The following is a 19459-nucleotide window of genomic DNA, read 5'->3' on the forward strand; positions in this document are numbered from 1 at the left end:
TCAAAAAGTTATGTTTATGTTATGTTTTAACTTTATATTTCTTTACTTGTTTTGTTTTTATTAAATCATTTTTATTGATTGTTTCGGGAAAATTAAAAACCTATTTGTATATTTAAAAACTTACGTGATAAGCAAAGGTTATTAACTTTTAAATTTTTACAAATTTGAAGCAAAAGGATAAAATTAATTCAAAGAAATATGCAATAACTAACCCTCTGATAAGAAGAATTAAATAAAGGACCTCAAGATGATCATAAATAAAGATACCATAATTCAAGGAAAAAAAGTTGTTTTAGTCTCTTATAAAGAAGAACATGTTCCCAAGTAAGTTTTAGTGTGTTTTTTTATATTATATATAGTGGATGTTTTTATGACTCACTTTTAAACAAAACTTACTAAAGAAGAAATTAATAAATGGCTTACCTGATCATGTGTATCCCTAGACATTCAAATATGTTTTAAAGAAATAATATTAGATCAAAGATATCACTATAATGTGGGTATAACCACAATATCAGTTATTGAAATTTAAGGTGAGAAAAAGAAAGGCATATAACATATTCTAGTCATCTAAATAAAATTCGTTACAAAATATAGTTATACCCATCACCAGAAGTCTGTAGAGCTAGGTCATTTTTGAAAGTCATCAATGCTTTGTTGAATGCAATGCAAGAAATTCAGATTTTGTTTTTTTGTAATTTTAAGTTCTTTTGAATCATATTTTATATTAATCAGATCCTGACAATCAAATCTCATATCCAAATTGATATAATCTACCTGGAATAGATACCACATGGAGGTGCCTATCAGTTCGGTAATAACTCCAAGAGTTCTGGAAGGTGAAAGTGTTTCTTGGTTATTAAAAATTGATTAGGAAGAATTTATCTCGAAGATTTTTTCTCAGATCAGAAAATCAGAGAATGGTTCTTTCTATTAAAAAATAGAAATATGTAGAACATGATTTGATTGATTGAAAAAATGTGTGAACAGATTCAGAACAGAACAGATCTCATTATATCGACTCATGTAATGAAAACTATAGTAGGTTAATTTATTTTTAGTTTTGAAAAAAATAAATTTTAAATTATTTGCTAATTATTGTGCATTAATATTTTTCTTATCAGGCAAAATATCGCAGTTTTTTTCCTCAGTCTTCTAGATTTGGCTCGTCTTTAATAAAGAACGGCAAATAATGTGTTTTTGTGTTTTTTTTTGTGTATTTTTTAATGGCTTACTATAGTGTTCGTTGTAGAGTATTAAGGAAAAATCAAATTAGTTTGTTTGACATACCATATTTAATTTTTTTTTTTAATAAAAAATTAAAGCATATTGAACTTAAGTGTAAACAAATATGCTTTTATACATCTAGGTATTATAAAAAAAATCATAATCACTCCGAATTGGTCAAATTTTTATTTTCATCATCACTTTGTGTAGGGTTCTGGGCACTTTTACTACTTCTTTTGGTTCCTTGGTCTTTTGCTTTTAAAGAATTATAGAAAGGGTTATAGGTAGCATTGCTTTTACATAGCTCTAGCAAACCGATTAGCTTTTTAGTTTCTATTGAAAGAGGTTCCGTGTAAAGAAACGGAGTATTTGTGGTAGTGTTAGCTGTTCTAAGCCTTTTTTTTAAGCATATAGATTGTGGTTCCTCTGTATAATGGTTTTTAAATTCAGCAATGTCGGGTTGGCTTGTTAAAAATTCAATTTGCTTGACTTTGCTAATCATACACTTTTTTCCGCTCGCATCTGTCCGCCAGTTAGTGAGAGTAATATCCTTAAAATTGTAAAAATCCTTTTGAGACATTTCCTTTACGTCATAGGGTTGGCGAGTTACCTTGGCCATTTTAATAAGCGTGATCCATTGAGCTGAAGTAAATATACTGGATTGACGTTTTTTGGCACTCTCTATAACAGCATGCATGCGATCGCCTTCATTTTGAGTGTGTCCCCTTTCTAAAAAACGATGCAAAATTTGTATCCCAAAAGTTTTTGAGGCATAAGCAAACACAAACTGGTTTCTGTTTTGTCCCCCACAATTGTCAGAATAAAATATAATTTTCTTTACTTCATTTTTAACTTGCTTTTTTATAAAATCAAGCAGACAACTTGATATTTCATTAGGTCCTCTTCTTGCTATCAATTCGTTCCAGGTATAACAATGACCCTTATTATTTCCCACATCATAGATGGTAAAGTTGTATGTGGCTAATTTGCTCTTGTAGTAAAAACTACTTATTTCACAAGAAGGGGTAATAAGAACTTTTTGCAAATAAAAGCAAGCAACACAAATGGTTTTGAAAACATCTTGTCGAACTTGCATTGTCTTATTTATTTAATGTAACACGACGTTTCGGTTGGTAAGTATCTCCAACCGTTATCACTAAGTTATCAATAAGTTTACACTTGATAACGGTTGGAGATACTTACCAACCGAAACGTCGTGTTACATTAAATAAATAAGACAATGCAAGTTCGACAAGATGTTTTCACTGTACCATTGTCTACCACCTTCAAAAACACAAATGGTTTTATCCTCTACTGCTTGCAGTTTGTCATAATCTTTTAGATCTCGGACTATTTTCTTATTTTGAATATGTTGTTGACATTCACTTTCCAGCTCCATCTTCTCCTTATTGGTAGCCATAGCATACACCATACAGCGATCACATTGATCCTTTTTGGGCTTAAAGAATGAAATATTAAATTCGGTGTTAAATATATCACGGTATTGTCGTAGTAAAGTTGCCACTTGTTGCCTGAAATGATTTTCTTGTATATAAGCTAGATACAATCTATGCATTTTGCAAATATTAAGCCCTTCCTCTAAATACTTTTTGTTTGAATTTTTGCATATCTAGTGAGAAGGTACCGCATGTGGTCTCTTACGCTAACCAATATGTTTTCATTTAACTTGTGTGGTCTGTTTCCATGCTTTCCTCTTGAGTCTTCTTTTACCATGCTGGTCTCTTCTATTCTACTAAGTGCTGTTGTTACCCACTGTTCCGATATTCCGTGCGTATTTAAAAACATTTTTTTACATACTTGCAAGTTTTTTCCCTCGATAAACAAGTTATATCTAAAATGCCTTTGAAAGTCACCAATTTTGCTATGTATTCCCATTGTTTGGTGTGATCTGCTATTTTCCAGAATAAATCAAATATTTCCCTTCTCTTTTGCTCCAGTTACCTTTGTAGTGCACTTAGATCTACATTTTTCTGGACAAGGATTTCTCATTTGTCGACCTGGTATTAATTTCCCTTTTCTATTTCTGTGTTCCTGTCCTAAATTTAATTCCTTTTTAGCTTTGATGTCAATCCACTCACTTTCGTTTCATACTCGCTTCCTTAATTGTTTTTCTTTTTGTTGAATTTTCCATTTTCTTCTAATAGTTGTTTCAGCAGGTGTTTGTTGAAAGCTTTTGCTGTGCCATTTTTTCTCTGATGCTAGATAACGGGAGTAGTTCTTCTTTCTCTGACTCTGATAATTCCTCAGATTCTTCAATGAAGTCGGGATCGAAAACTGAATTATCAGAATCTTTATCAAATCTATAATCTGTGTGGAAACCTGAAGCACCTGAAAAAATATTGTTTTGTTTAGTATAAGGTCAAACTAGGTTTGCTTATTATGTGTCTAGTTATGTTTGCTAGCACATTCGTGTAATTATCCTAACTATTTACAAAATAAATGTGTTATGGCAATATAAATGTATGCAATGTAATAATAGATAACTATATTTGACCAATTTACTGACTAAATAAAAAATAATACATGACTAAACAAATAATACAGCAGATTATTACGTTAAAAAAAATATAAATTAAACACTTACCAGGTTTTTGCAAGATATTATTACTAGACATTAAATAGCTTGATGGTCCAGGATCATCTTGGGGCAAACTCAGGAGTTCCAAGTTGTTAGGACTTCCTAAAAGTAACAATATTAGAATAAAGAATACCATAATTTTGTAAACAATAAAATAGTAGTGGTTTCTACCTGAATTCTGCAACGTGTTACATTCTAAATTACTTTGTGTAGGATCCTTGACAATTTGCTTAGATGATTTCAGCAGTTCCAATATTTTTTCCCTTTTGAACTCATATTAATTACAGTTTAAAAACAAAATAAATACGTACACGATACTCAATATTGCAACCTGCAACAACAGTGACAACTAAACCTCAAAACCGGCACACAATAAAATTATAGTAAGTTTTACCTACCAACAATATTTACGTCGAATACTATAGCAACTCGATATACTATAGTCTTCATGGGAATTGAGCACCTGTTTAAGTATAGTAAATCGAGATAATATAGTATTCGTTGTATTTTACAGCCAAAAATTACTTACGATATTTTATGGCAGCTTTTCTGGTTGCCTAACCTCTGCCTTTAGACATACCATGTTTTTCCTCGGCAAAGGTTTTAGTAAATACATGCGCTGCATTATAGTAACTCAAAAAATCCAAAAAATTAGTTACTATAGTCTTCGTTTTACGAGTCGATATTATGTCGGACAATTGATCCTAACTTTGACATCAGATTACAAACTTTACAAAGTATAATCTGAACTTTAACAAACGTCTTTCAAAACGTCAAAACACCTTTTGGAAGTGTAATTAATTGCTCTATTATAATATTTGCTTTATGAGACACCTGGTATTATCCATTCATCAAGCCAATACTTGAATAAGATAAATCAATTTTAGATATCATGAGTGGATGAAATCGGAAGAACTCCAGCATTTAACCGCATCTGAACCATTATCATTAGAGGAAGAGTATGAGATGCAAAAGTCATGGCAGAGAGATGAAAACAGTAAAAAATAAATTGCATTTTTGTTAAGTAGGCTATAAGCATTTTGTTTTAGAATTAACCTTCATCATTTTACACAAGGAAAAGTTTGCTAAGACTGGAAATGAAGTAGGTGGGTACCCATTGTAACCATTTGTAAAAGAATACCTTCTCGCTCTGATTTTTTGTACTTTATGAATGAGACATTAATTAAAAATTATATTTATTAATAACAAAACATTAACACCACAAGAATCTTTAAGGTTACAATATTCATTTGCTACTAACTATACAATAAAATGTTCTATAATAAACCTAAAATAATTTGTTAAAGCTATTTATTTAGCTTTGTTGAATATAATGAAAAATAAATCATTTTTAGATGCAATGATTGGTGACACAAATCTATTTTTTGCAACACCAGAAGACAGAATTTGTGCGGAAGCTGAAATAATGATCGCAGAACAGTGGGCGAGAGGTCAGAAATGTGGCTGGGAAGCAACACTGTTGTTATTTAGTTATGCCATAACCCATTTGGGTGTCAAACAGTTTGTGGTAAAAATATCATTTGATAATATACCTAGTATAAATATGTTTAAAAATATGGGGTTTATTGAACTGAGCAAAAGTGAGGTCTTTCAAGAAATGACTTTTTCTAAGGTGGTCGACGAAATGTGGATAAGTTGGATAAATATGTCCTTAGGAGATTTTAATGTGGTTGATAAAAATAAAGTAGGTTGTAACTAAAAATAACTTATTTATTCAACTAGAGATTTATAAACACCATTTATTTATTATAATATATTATTATTCTATGTAGCACAATATTCCCAAAAAAAAATAAAAAATCTCAACCTTTCATGCACTTAACTTTTATAAGAAATACACTCACTATTATTTTTTTTTCCAACATTCCCTCTATCATATACATTTAAAAATTAATAAAAATTATAATTAATTTATTAGCCTTATAACTGAATTTATTCATCTAATATGCAAGTGCGTACTAAAGCCTCTGTTACAGAGTAGGGATCGCAATTAGATGATGGCCTTCTATCTTCAAAATAACCTTTCTTATTAGCAGCCACTTCTCTAGGAATTCTCACACTTGCACTTCTGTCGGCTACACCTAAAAAAAAAGTTAATTTAGTTTAATTTTCTCAATTTTTCTCAAAGGCAATTTTACAACTTTCTATGTACATACCAGATGAAAAAGTATGTATATCAGATGTTTCATTAAGGCCAGTCAACCTTTTTTCATTGTCTTTTCCTCCCTTGGGATCATATACTTGAATATGCTTCAAGTGGTTCTTTTTCAATTTTTCAATAGCTTTTTCGATTTCCCTAAAACAAAAAAGTACAACTAAAAAATAAAAAAATAATTTCATTTAAAAATTATTCTTTAACGCAAGTGTTACGATTCACAAAGTAGTAGTTGAATGGGAGTCAATTAATAAATCTGCCTTTTTTGCATCAAAATTTCGATTATTAATTATATTTTGTCTCCCTCTATTAATATTAGACATATATTTTTTAAATATATGACCTTAAATCAGACCTTAAAAATTGACTATAAACAGTACATGTTTTACGGTCACATTATACACACACACTCTTATTATGAGCGAAACACGTGTAACCTACTGTTAGAATTAATAAATACTTTTGAGACTGAGACTTTGTGTAGTTCCGTTTAGATTAACTTTTAAATGTTTGCATGGCACTATCAATCGTCATAATTGCCGGTATTGGTCCGCCACGAATCCAAGGATCTACCATGAGGTTCATACTCAACACCCTCAAAAATTAAACGTTTGAGTTGGAGATACGTACTTAGACCTTTTGGAGAAAGGTCTAAGTACGTATCTCTTTCAATCAATGCCGTTAACCCAGCATTGATTGAAATTATCGAAAACGACTAACGCTACTATGAAGAAAGTGCGATGTTTCAGCAAGCCAGGGCTTCCCATTATGCATTACCAGTACGGCAGTTTCTGGATGAAACGTTTCCTGGTAGATGGATTGGGAGAAGGGGTGCTATCGAATGGTCCGCGAGGTCACCCGATTTATCTCCTCTTGATTACTTTTTGTAGGGACATTTGAAATCGAAAATGTATGCCACCCAACCTGAGCCGTCAGAAGATTTACGGAACCGTATCATTCATGAATGCCAACAAATAACACCCGATATTCTTTACAATGTCCGGGAATATTTGAACAGTTATTGATAATTGTACTATTGTATGGAGGTCAACGGCGGACATTTTCAACATATAATAACATAATGCATAAGTACTAATCAATAAAATTAAATTAGATTTCTCTGGAACTTGCAACTCAAATTTAAAAAACAAAGCGCTATTGTAAAGAAAATTGAATGCCCTTTCGAAAGATGTATCACAACTAGAGGTGAAACGGATATCCGGTAACTATCCGGTATCCGGCCTATCCGGTCTACATTTACTATCCGGCCGGATGCCGGATACCGGATATTTAAACAGTAACGTAAATAACAAAAAATAGTCGAACTATACTTCTAATAGCTTTTATTAAAGATAACAAAGTCATAGAAAGCACCTGAAAAACTAAATTATTCGTTATAAAACAGTAAAAACTAAAAAAAGAAAATTGTAGCTACTTAAAAGTTTTAAGTATACTAGACTAGAACAACTCAACCACATATTAAAAAAACCGCAAAGGGATTCTTAAAATTTACACCTACAAATATTTTAAAAGTAAAAATACATATACCTAATAGTCAAAATTAAGAAGCGGTTATGGTGAATGAAAACCAAATTTTCAGCGTTTGCCGGCAACAGGCGATTTCGCTTGTTTTAGTAAACCAAACCTGCTTCGGAAAACAGCCTCTCACTGAAAACACTGCTGCAAGGAGCTGAAAGGTATACTTTGGCAAACTTCATCAAATTGGGATACTCTTGTAAATTAGCCGACCACCAAGCGTACGGATCCCGGTTGTGATCAATTCGAACTGTCTTCAAATAACCGTCAATCTCTCTTGCAATTGGATTTTTCCCTTGATTTTGACTTTGATGACTTTGACTGTTATTTTCATGTGCTATTTCATTGAAACAATCCCAAAAGGTGTCGTGGGAATCGCGAGTCACATTGGAATCAGTTTCATTTCTGCTTTTTTTAGAAGGTGGTGGTGTGGATGATGGCGATGTATCACTGCTGCTGGAGGACTCGTCGCAAGTCATTTTTAAAAACTCTAACAAGATCTTTTGTCGCGCTCTTTCAGCTTTGAGAGTACCTAAATAGTTTGTTTTGAATCTGGGCTCCAAGAAAGTTGCAATAAGATAATTCGGATCTGTAGATAATGAGCTAAAACGAAAATTCAATTCTGATTTTAAGGCAGCTCTCAAATGAGGTAAATCAGCTGTTCGTTGCGCGGTCTCATCCTTGCATAGGTATTTTTTCAATGCTGCTAGATGTGGTATTACTTCGGATATGCAGGAGAGACCAGCACTTGTGATTTTAGTTATCTCTTCGAATGGCTTCAAAAGTTTGACACATTGTTCCATCAGACACCACTCATGAGTTGTTAAATTAGTCAGTGTGTCGTTATCGGCAACACAAAGGGATACAGCACGTTCTTGTTCTAACAAGCGTTCTGACATGTAAAACGTGGAATTCCGCCTCGTGCTGATATCCTGTACTAATTGATGTTCGGCTCAACTCTTTTTGAATTGCCAACAGTTTTTCTTGAGCTAACCCCGAATGATGTGTAACGAGACGTCTGCCTTTGCTTATCATTTCGATTACTTCAGGCTGTATATTTAACGACTCAGTAACAACCCTCTGAAGCGAATGAATGAAACATCTGGCAGAACTATACTCTGCCATGCAAACACCTTTCACCATGTTTGCACCGCTGTCATGAACAAGTACATGTATTTGGTTTTGGTGAATATCCCATCGAGCTGCAATAGCATTGAGTGCATTTGCTATGTTTTTTCCTGTGTGGGCTCCGGAGAATGGTTTCATAGCAAGAACTCCCTGTTTGGAATTCCGGAGACACCCAATGAGCTGTGAAACTCAGAAAGCTAGAGTTATTGTGCGCACACGTCCATATATCAGAACTCACAGAAATTGCAACAGCATTTGAAATGCTTCCTTTGATTTTTTCAATAATTCTGTTGTAGATATCTGGAATAATTTTTGGATTATATATGTGCGACTTGGTAATTCATAGCGAGGTAAAGCATGTTGAAGAAGTCTTTTAAATCCAACTCTTTCTACGATACCTAGCGGCTCATTATCTAGTGCAGCCATTTCTGCAATTAAATAATGATATTTTTTTGCCTTTAAATCATTAACATTCCAAACTTGTTTTCTCTCAACGCATTCTGATAAAGTTAGCTGCTTTTCTGTACTAGAGGCATCATACTTCTCAAGCATGGAAGTTTCTTTGCCTTTAGCTTTGTTAAGCAAAGCAACTTTCTCGGGATGTTTTGATTTTACGTGGTTAGTCATGGCGGAAGTACCTAGAATATAGGTAATTTCTAAATTTACCCGAAAATAACCAAACATACATACACTTACCAGCCTTTTTTCCTTCTCCGCCCCCAGATATTTGAAGCTGGCACAGCAAACCTTGTCAGCCAACCTATTGTTGTCCTTATTTATGTCAAAATATTGCCATATTGGCGACCTTTTTGTGTTCGACGACTTATTTAGAACTTCTAAACAATAAAACTATCTGCACTCTATCTACGTAGGAACTAAACTAATATGGAACCGACGCCACGACATGCCCCCGGTCGATATAATCGAATTTTAAACGAAAGACGTCGAATAAATCCGCGGCAGGATATCCGGCCGCCGAATATTCGGTATCCGGTATCCGGCCAAACAACTATCCGTTTCATTTCTAATCACAACACACCCCTTCCCATTTAAAAAATAAGGATGAATGTCGCGCCCGCTAAGGGGTTGAACTTGTCAAGTTAAAAATTTAAAAAAATCGTTTTTCTAAAATCAAAAATCGACGGGTTCGAGCGTTTTTGTTTTGTAAATTAAAAACCTCTAAAAACTAGCGCTAAAAGTATTAAACAATGGTATTGTTTCAAAATCTTTGACAAGCTGTTATACTGTGAAAACTCAAGTTAGTAATCTCCAACTTGGCAGTTGTCACTAGAATAATAAGACCTTTAAAAAACCTATCATTTGACCCCTACTCCTATTTAAGATTTTGAGGGTGGTTCAACCCCGCTAAGGGTTTGAAAGTAACAAAAAAAATTGTCCCCCTAAAATAAAAAATGGACGGGTTCGAGCATTTTTTACAATTTTTTAAAAAAGGGCCCCGAACCTTGCTTTATTAAAATTTACAACCGGTAAATTCTAAATGGCGAAGTTGAAGCTTATTTCCTAGCTTAACCATACAAATCAGCTTGAGGTTAGATATTACAAAGAATTTCAAAATGTATCTTAAATAATTGCATAGTTACAAAATATTAAGTTCTAACTGCCTATATGCACAACCGATTAACATTACAACGTTTGATAACCACACAGACTTATGAAATTTACAATAAGTTAAAGAATACATATTTAACAACACTCTAGGCTAACAGAGATCAGTAATATAACTGCTTATCTTTCGTCTAAATATAGAAGGTGAAATATATTTTAACTCAGGAGGAATTTTATTATATTGCAGATGAATACAGTAACTAAAGCTCCTCTCAAATAAAACAGTTTTATGAAGAGGAGGTGTAATAAAATGCTTCAAAACGCAAAACATGAGCGTCATATCTAAACTTAATTTTCTGATAAAGGTAATTAGGATATTTTTTAAAGACAATTTTATTAAAGAGAACAAGACTATGTAGTAACCTGCTTTCACTCATATTTAGCCATCTCATCAAGCGTAACTCACCACTCACACCTCTATCAAATTTTCTCATTCCATTAATTAGCCTTACACAACAATTTTGAATGTACTGTATTCTTTTTATATCACTTATCAAAAAGCAGGGGCCATACAAAACATCACAGTAAGTGAAATGGGACAATACAAGACTGTGACATAAAACTTTTTTTAGTTCCTTATTAAGGAGCTGCCTCTGACTATAAAGTAGCTTAAGGTTAATAAAAGCTTTTTTAATACATTGATCAATGTGCTCAGTGAACCTCAACTTAACATCTAATAAAACTCCAAGATTCCTAGCCACATTACTACAATTTATTAGTTGACCTTTCAATTTAATCTGAACAAATCTCTCATATGTGTCTCTGGAATGCAACCTACCAAAGAGAAGAACCTTACATTTACTTGGGTTTAAACTCAAACAATGATTTTCCGATGCCTTTGCTAGCATGTTAAGGTCGTAACATACCTTATCATAAGCTTCTAAGATTTTGTTAGGAGGAAAAGAGAAATAAACCTGTGTATCGTCGGCATATAGATGGACTTTTGAATATTTGAGACTCTTACACAATTGAGACGTATACAGGGTAAAGAATAGAGGACCAAGAATAGACCCTTGTGGTACTCCGCAAGAGAGATCCATAGCCGAGAATTGCTTCCCATTGAGCTTCACTATCTGAGTTCGACCGGTCAAATATTGCCGAACTAGAGAGCGAGCACTCTCCCCAAAACCTAAGAATTTTAGTATAGCCAGTAATAGTAGGTGATTTAACTTATCAAAGGCCTTGGAGTAATCAAGTAGAGTCAAGATTGTTAACTCATTACAATCAGCTGACTGTATAATATCGTCAGTTACTTTTAGAAGAGCAGTAGAGCAGCTGAAGTCTTTTCGAAACCCGGACTGAATAACCAGCAAGATATCAAATCTGTTTACGTATGTTCTGATTTGGGTTTCCAATACCCTCTCTAAAACTTTTGAGATGACAGGGAGAATGCTAATAGGCCTAAGGTCGGATAATTCAGTTGGAGAAGGGACTTTTGGAATAGGGATAAGGTATGAGGACTTCCAAGAATCGGGAAAAGTTGAAGATTCAATAAAACAATTAACAAGATGCACTAGAAATGGAAGAATATATGGACAGCAGTGGAGCAGCATCGACAAGCCTATACCATCTGTCCCAATGGCCTCAGATTTCATTGAGAATAAAGTAGATTTAACTTCTTCAAGCGTTGCTAGCTGAAACTCGAAGTTTCCTACCCCTTCCTTAACATTTAGTAGATAATAAGACAACGTTTCTGGATTAGGCGCGTTGGAAGATGCAGCATTTATAAAAAAGGTATTTATGATTTCAGGGTCACCCAAGTGGTCAGGAATGGTGTTTTGAGGCTTGCAATGTATGTTCAGCTGACGTAGTACCTTCCAGTTATTTTTGGAGTCACCCTTTTGTAAGGTGTTATTGAGATAGCACTTCTTCTCTATTTCAACAGCCGCTGTCACTTGGTTCCGAAGTTGGCGATAGTGTTCTCAATTTAATTCAGTTTTTTGTCTTTTGTACTTGGACAAGGCCCCATTTCTAAGATAAATAAGATGTTTGATATTATCTGTGATCCAAGGACTCCTTCCTTTAGTAATTCTGGCCGTTTTAAATGGCGCATGTATATTAAAAAGATTAAGTATACAATCATTAAACCTATCAACTTTAGCATTAATATCTTCCATATAAAATATGTCATCTAATCGAGAATTTAATAAATCTTGGTATAAATTATCATGCATAAAATGTTTAAAATCCCTGTAAGCTAATAGGAAGGGTGGAGGTTTGAAAATCATAAGACGTACTTTACATAAAGCGACAAAATGATCTGATACCTGAAAATTTGAATCAACACTACTATTCTGTACAAAATTTAAGTTTGAGCATATAATCAAATCTAAGAGGGAGCCGCTTCCAGGTAAGCCAGGCCGAGTGAACTCATTGATAATTTGACTTAAGCTGTATACGTGAAGTAGAGAAAGAAACCTTTGCGTATGGATAGATTCCAAGTTATTTACGTTTATATTAAAATCGCCAAGATAGAGGAAATTATCACACGACAAAAAATATCTACAAATGTTAGTTTCAAACTCAGTCATAAAATCATTTATATTAGTAAGACCCGGGGGCCTATAGAAAACACCTATGGTGCTTAGAACACCCTTAGTTTTAAACTACATTTAAAATAGAATATTTTATGATATCTCTCACATAGACTACAATTCCGCCTCCTCTACCTATGGTACGGTCGCGCCTAACCAAGCGAAAACCTTCAATTTGTAACATCTCATCATCAATAAAGCCCGAGAGCCAAGATTCTGTGACGCCAAAAATGTCAAACTTATTTAGTAGGATGTAGTCTTTGATAAGCTGAAATTTAGGAATTAAAGATCTAACGTTTATATGACCAATTTTTGCATTAGTAATATTAAGGTTATTACGGTTTAAAGCCATCGAACCTTAATTCAAAACATAAACACAAATAGAAATAAACAATAGCTGCAAAAAAAAAATCTACATTTTTAGGTTATCTACTTGAGCAAAGTTTACTGAATAAAATACAAGTTGCTTCACTCGGCTCCACGCGCCGAATTACCTATTCACCGCCCCTCACTTCATTTGCTGGGCGACGCTCCTACAATCGAATCTGTTGGGTTACACAGTGAGTAGAGTTTAAATCGTTTTGATGTGCGAGCGTTTTATTACTAGTTGTACCGGGTGGACTCAGTGGACTGGCAAATTATTATAATCTATTATAATTAAAATGTCGACTTATTGTTAAGTAGACAGTTATTTTACAAAGCGTGGAAGTGATTTAATGTTTTTTAGATGTCCGAAAAATGAAAATAGGTAAGTACATTGGAATTAGTTGTTTATTAAATTCATGATTGCATTCCTAGTTACTTTATGATCTGGTTCCTGTTTCTTTTTTTAATTATAGGTGCCAACTCTGGAAAGGTATTTTGGGATTTACTGGCGAACATAGATATGCCGATCTTACTCCGGAACAATGTTATAAAAGGGTTAATATCTGTAGCTTGCATTTTGCGAAGTCAGTTTTATGTCCCCTTCAAATCAACATCTTAGACCCGACGCAATTCCTACATTGTTCCTGACTAGAGCATCGACAAGTATATTTTATGTTTTCTTCTAATTTGTGCACTTATAATGGCAATATGTATTATAGAAGGTACCTTTTAATATTTGCAATTTTTTGGTGTATAGGGAAATCAGAATTATTTACAAATTTACGTACTATTTTTCCAGGCACAGATAATTCTAACATCATTGCATGTCACACATTAATTCGATACATATTCATTAATCCGAATTCAGTGACGCTTCCGACGAGAATTAATGCCAAAATAAACGATCATAGTGCATTCTTGTGTAGTAAAGAGAGTAGAGCATTAAAATCCAAATTTCATCGGTAAGTTTATTTGTTTACGTTTAAACAGCAAAAGACTTTTGTATTTTTACCACCAGCGTCGTCACATGAAAAATATTACGGTTAATTAATTATGTAATGACATTTTTCGCCTCTATTTAAAATTGCACAAGAGCGACAAAAACAACACGTATAGATATAGAAAATTATTTGTACACTACACAATCCTTTCTCCATCCTTTTCTCTCTCACTACTAATTTTAAAACAATAAAATTCCACATTATTGGGCTGGTTATGAATGAAACATTACGTTTATTACTTATAATGTCTTTGGTAATGCTATTATTAGTCTGACAAAATAACAAAACCGTCAAAAAGTGTAGTAATCAATCATTTAAAATTCAAACATGTCATTACTTAGTAGTTGTGTCTATCTTTAGTTGTTAAGTTTAGTAACAGTAATATATGCATTTTTTCACACAAACTTTTGACTTTGATTTAAAAATAAATCCTAATGAAACCAGTCGTACCAAAACAACCTTTAATATGATACCTAAGTACCTAATTATTAACAAAAAAAATTTAACCATTTAGTTCTTGAATTAGGTAAACTTTGATAATGTAAAATTTATTTAGTTTGGTGGTTATAAAAACAAATAATTTATAGTATTATCAATTTACATATTTTTCCTAAGTATGTACATTAAATATTAATTCCAGATAAAAATTTATTCCAGATAATAAAGTTATTATAAAATCGTGCTCCGTCTTCCCCTACAGTTCGAATTAGACGAAACTCGTAAAATAATAGGTATCTTTTACCAGAATTCCCCCTTTAAATTTTTTGCTAGTTCCCCGTCGGCGAGGAGCTCGGCGGCCTGCCTTTGAGATCAAAAGATAAAAGGTTTTTCGCCGAGTGAAGCAACTTGTATTTTATTCAGTAAACTTTGACTTGAGCAGCAGTGATGATATGAAATAAGTTCTTAATATGGCCGAAAGTCGGGAAGGTATGCGGGTTCTCAAATCTAATTTTATTGTCACCTTCATTTGCTAATATTAAAAAATATTTCACTTACGCAAGACCTCCCTCTTCTCTCATAGCTTTTGTGGAAAAGTTCGCATGAGCACCAGAACCGTTCCAGTTACCTTCCACAGGCTTATTATCAAAGGTTGTGATTAAACCGAAATCTTCCGCTACCCTATGCAGTATATATCGCGACATCCATATCTGGTCCCCTATATCAATCCCCCTAGATGGTCCTATTTGGTACTCCCACTATGAATATTTTAAGTTAGTCTTAAAACGCGCAGAAGATTAATACTATTTACGGTTTACCTGAGATAAAAGAGCTTCCGCATTGCTTCCAGAAATATTCAGACCAGCATACAAGCATGCTCGGTAATGTGCGTCTACCACAGCTCTACCGTAAACTCTGTCGGCTCCCACACCACAATAGTATGGGCCTTGTGGCGCTGGAAAGCCTTGCTTCGGCCATCCGAAAGGTCTTTGGTCCATGTCGAGAAGAGTGAACTCTTGTTCTATTCCGAACCAAGGATCAGAGTCTTTGGCTGCTTCCATTGCTTGTTTGCAGCTATATCTAAATAGCAAGAAATACAAGTTTCATATACCGGGTGTCTTAGAAAAGTGGTTGCCCCTATAACTTTTTTAATTGTTAAGTTAAAAAAATTAGATTTGGTACGTGGGTGTTCTTATTTTAAATGGGACCCCCCAACTTTTTTAACATACAGTAGAGTCTCGATAACGTGAACGTCCCATAACGTGAACATCCCTAAACGTGAACAGCCTAATTGGTATTCAGCCTATTCTAAAACGTAAACGCCAAAAATATCTCGCCTCTATAACGTGAACAAAAAAATATTTTTATCGTTTTACCGTTTTACCCGTAGGCATTAAGCGGCATTTCCTATGTTCCCTTTGTCGGCAACTTTAGTACTAACTTAGTGCTTTTGCATATCGCCACCAAATTGTATATCTTGTTTGTACATGCTTTTGGAAGAGATATAAAATTTGCGTCTTATTCAGTGTTTGTTCGCCCATCAATACGAAACAAGCACGATGTCTACTAAGAAAGTAAATTATTTAACTCTGGAAAAAAAGCCCAACTCTTGTCCGATGTTAGTAGAGGTTGCGGAGTTACCTTTTTAGCAAAAACGTATGGAATAGCCAAATCCACGGTGTGTGTAATTAAGAAGAAAAAAGACCAAATTACTTCAACAGTTGCCTTGACTTTTTCTGGACCAGGGAAACGAAAATCTCTTAGACCTTCTGAATATACATTAATGGAAAAAGCTTTGTATAAGTGGTTTTTGCGACAACGAGAGAGGAATGCACCAATAAGTGGTTTAATTTTAAAAGAGAAAGCCAAATATTTTCACGAAAAACTGTACGACAAAAATTCCACTTTTTCTGCGAACTCGGGGTGGTTGCAAAAGTTCAATAAAAGATTTGGCATACGCTTCCTAACAATAACTGGTGAAAAACTATCTTCTCAGCCCGAGCTGGTTTCACCACTCTTACATAAACTTGAAGAAAAAATCAAGGACCTAAACCACAGCATAAAGAAACCAGCAGTCGCACTCCGCTCGAAAATGTAAGCGAACTAATAGCATCCTTAGCCATGCCGCATTCATGTTCTCCGGATGCCGAGTTCACTGAATATCGAACTGTGTTCATAGGTGTATCGCCTAGTTCAGCGCCGTACTTAGTGACTATTTTGATAGCGTTTTCACAAAGCGTAGCGGTTTTTATAAAAGCTTTTGTGTGTTTGTTTTGTGATTTTGATTAAAATGGCTACAGAATCGCGGGGAATAAGTCGTTGTGCGGCTGTTTTATGTAAGAACAATTCAAATAATTGTGATTTGAGTTTTTCTAGATTTCCGAGAGAATCAGAAAGGTAAGTACATAGCAATAAGTTATCATGAATATCAGAATGATTATAATTTATAATAATTACTTCGTATTATATAATAGAGAAAAAACAGATCTATACAGGGTGATTTTAACAGTGTTGCCATATTTAAAAAAATTTGCAATATTGTATACTTTTACTTTAGTTGGTACTTAATAATATAACAAAAATTCGCAGATGTTAGAGTTGTTTTGAATTGTTGCCAAATATTTGTCTTTATTTATTGGCCTAAGAGTTTCTATTTGTTTTGAAATATTACTTTATTTGTATAATTAGTTTAAATCCTTAAACTACTATGTAGTCAGATGTTAATCTAAAAGCGTTACTATACAGAGTGTTAATTAAGTATGTACCATAAATAATTTAACAGGCGATTGTTTGAGTAATTTTAAGACAAAAAGTTCGTATGAACATAGGTCCGCAAGTTCTCTGGCGGTGTTATTTATAACATTAAGGAGCTAATTTACCCCTAACATGATTAAATTTATTAGATATAAATTTATTAAATTTATCTTGCTAATTTTTCGAGAAAAAAAAGTCCACTTAATTGCATATCCCTGGATCACACAAGGAATTTGGGGAAAAGTTTCTTTTGGAATTTATTATTAACTAAGCAAGATACGAAAAAAATTCAAGAGACAAAAAAGTTTTATTTGTATAATCCACAGAACATAATAAAAATTGCACAAAAGTCAGTGGTGTATATTTTAGTTGTTTAACAATTTAATTTTAACACCCTGTATATTGAGAACGAAGAATATCTGGACATATGTTTATATGAACTTTTTGTTTTAAAATTACTCAAAGAATGGTCTCTTAAATTTATGGTACATACCTAATTAACTTCCTGCACGTATTCTTCTATATCGTCGTTGTTAGATGTAGAAATGCGATGTTTATTTTTGTTTAAATATTTTGTTAATGTATGAACTTTATTAATATTAAAAAATAAATATTTGTACTATGTAAGTATTTTTATTTTACAAGATAATAATATCTAAAAAAATGTTTAAGTCCGGCTCTAGCCAAGGCAAAAGCCGCGTGGACCGTAGCGAGTGTCAGCGGCATCTCTACTATAAGCAAATATGCCGCGCCTGTGTTAGTACACATGCACCGAACTCGCCTATTCAAGCCAATGTATTTTTATTGAAGTGCGACTGCTGGTTTCTTTATGCTGTGCCTAAACTTAGACTATAACCAAGTGTACAACGCGGATGAAACCGGCTTGTACTGGAAGCTTTTACCCGAAAAGACTTCAAAACAGCCAAAGAAAGAATAACGTTTCTAGCATGTACAAATGCGACTGGACTACATAAATTGACTCCTTTGGTAATAGGGAAAGCTAAAAAACCACGAAGTTTTAAGAACTCTTACATTCCTGTACACTACAAAAACTCACAATCCGCATGGACGACAGCCGGAATTTTTAAGGAATGGTTCAAAGAAAGTTTTGTTCCTGAGGTAAATTTCCTGCCATAGCTATACATTTCAAAATTAAAAGTTTGTTTTAATTTTAGGTGAGAAAGTTTCTTAAGAAACAAGGTCTTCCAGACAAAGCACTTCTTTTATTGGATAATGCCTCCAGTCATCCCCCAGTAGAGGAACTTTTATCTGATGATGGACTAATTCAAGTTATGTATATGCCTCCCAATGTGACACCCTTAATTCAACCTATGGACCAAAACGTTATTAGGTTGACTAAACTGCATTATCGCTCCATATTTTTGGCAATGGTTGTAGCTAATAAATCTAAGGACATGAATGTCATTATCAAACAATACAACCTCAGGGATGCTATTTTAAACTTATCACGAGCATAGAATAAATTAGAACCAGCAACCATTAAAAAGTGTTAGAAAAATATTTTCGAAAGCCAAAGCAATGATGATCGTGAAAACACAATACCCTTGGCAACTCTTCGTCAAGAATTGCTAAGCCTGAATAGCATTGTAGAGACTAACCTCAATTTATTAGAAGAAATTGATCCAGGGCAGGACTTCAAACGTGGAGATATCGAAGAATGGAATAAAAATGACTTCGTTGAACATGATGAGAATTGTACTGCAGTGTCTAATGACTCAGAAACCGAACAGGATCAAGATCCAGAAGTTTCTCAGGCTATGGATAAAGTCACTCACGTTGAGACAGTTCGTATTTTTAACAGAGGTCTAGAATAGGCGGAGCAAAACAATGCCGACTTCGAGGATATTCAGTCTTTACACAAATTACGTGAATGTGCAACTATTCTTTCAAACAAACAACGTATCCCTTAAACAAAGTTAGATAACTTTTTTCTAAAAACAACGGATTAAATATAAATAATGTGTACATTGTACTTACTTACATACATATACTTACCTATATAATAAATATTTTTTTCTTTATACCATGTATAAACATATACATATACATTTTC

The 19459-nt window shown here is 33.6% G+C and overlaps 2 protein-coding genes across 2 annotated transcripts in view; one reads left to right on the forward strand and one right to left on the reverse strand.

Annotated features, from left to right (window-relative positions):
* Positions 1–5552, forward strand: LOC126750416 (N-acetyltransferase 9-like protein). Its single transcript, XM_050460045.1, has 4 exons — positions 1–324; positions 4714–4823; positions 4876–4932; positions 5182–5552. Exons 1-4 carry the CDS (start codon positions 248–250, stop codon positions 5544–5546), a joined length of 609 nt encoding a protein of 202 aa, XP_050316002.1. The 5' UTR covers positions 1–247; the 3' UTR covers positions 5547–5552.
* The window catches only part of LOC126750406 (glutamine synthetase 2 cytoplasmic-like), a 22733-nt gene continuing 8810 nt past the window's right edge, over positions 5537–19459 (reverse strand). The window contains exons 4-7 of the mRNA XM_050460034.1: positions 15450–15711; positions 15190–15389; positions 6004–6143; positions 5537–5928 (exon numbers count right to left, since the gene is read on the reverse strand). Of these exons, the coding sequence (XP_050315991.1) occupies positions 5780–5928; positions 6004–6143; positions 15190–15389; positions 15450–15711 (751 nt within the window). The 3' untranslated portion in view covers positions 5537–5779. The remainder of the gene's footprint in view (positions 5929–6003; positions 6144–15189; positions 15390–15449; positions 15712–19459) is intronic.

Source organism: Anthonomus grandis, chromosome 1, assembly GCF_022605725.1.
Source record: "Anthonomus grandis grandis chromosome 1, icAntGran1.3, whole genome shotgun sequence".
In the NCBI taxonomy this organism is placed as follows: Eukaryota; Metazoa; Arthropoda; class Insecta; order Coleoptera; family Curculionidae; genus Anthonomus; species Anthonomus grandis.

Coding starts and splice junctions, on each gene's coding strand:
- LOC126750416 (XM_050460045.1), top strand. CDS start 248: ATGATCATAAATAAAGATACCATAATTCAAGGAAAAAAAGTTGTTTTA. Junction 325..4,713: donor AAAGAAGAACATGTTCCCAA/GTAAGTTTTAGT, acceptor AATCAATTTTAG/ATATCATGAGTGGATGAAAT. Junction 4,933..5,181: donor TAAGACTGGAAATGAAGTAG/GTGGGTACCCAT, acceptor AATCATTTTTAG/ATGCAATGATTGGTGACACA.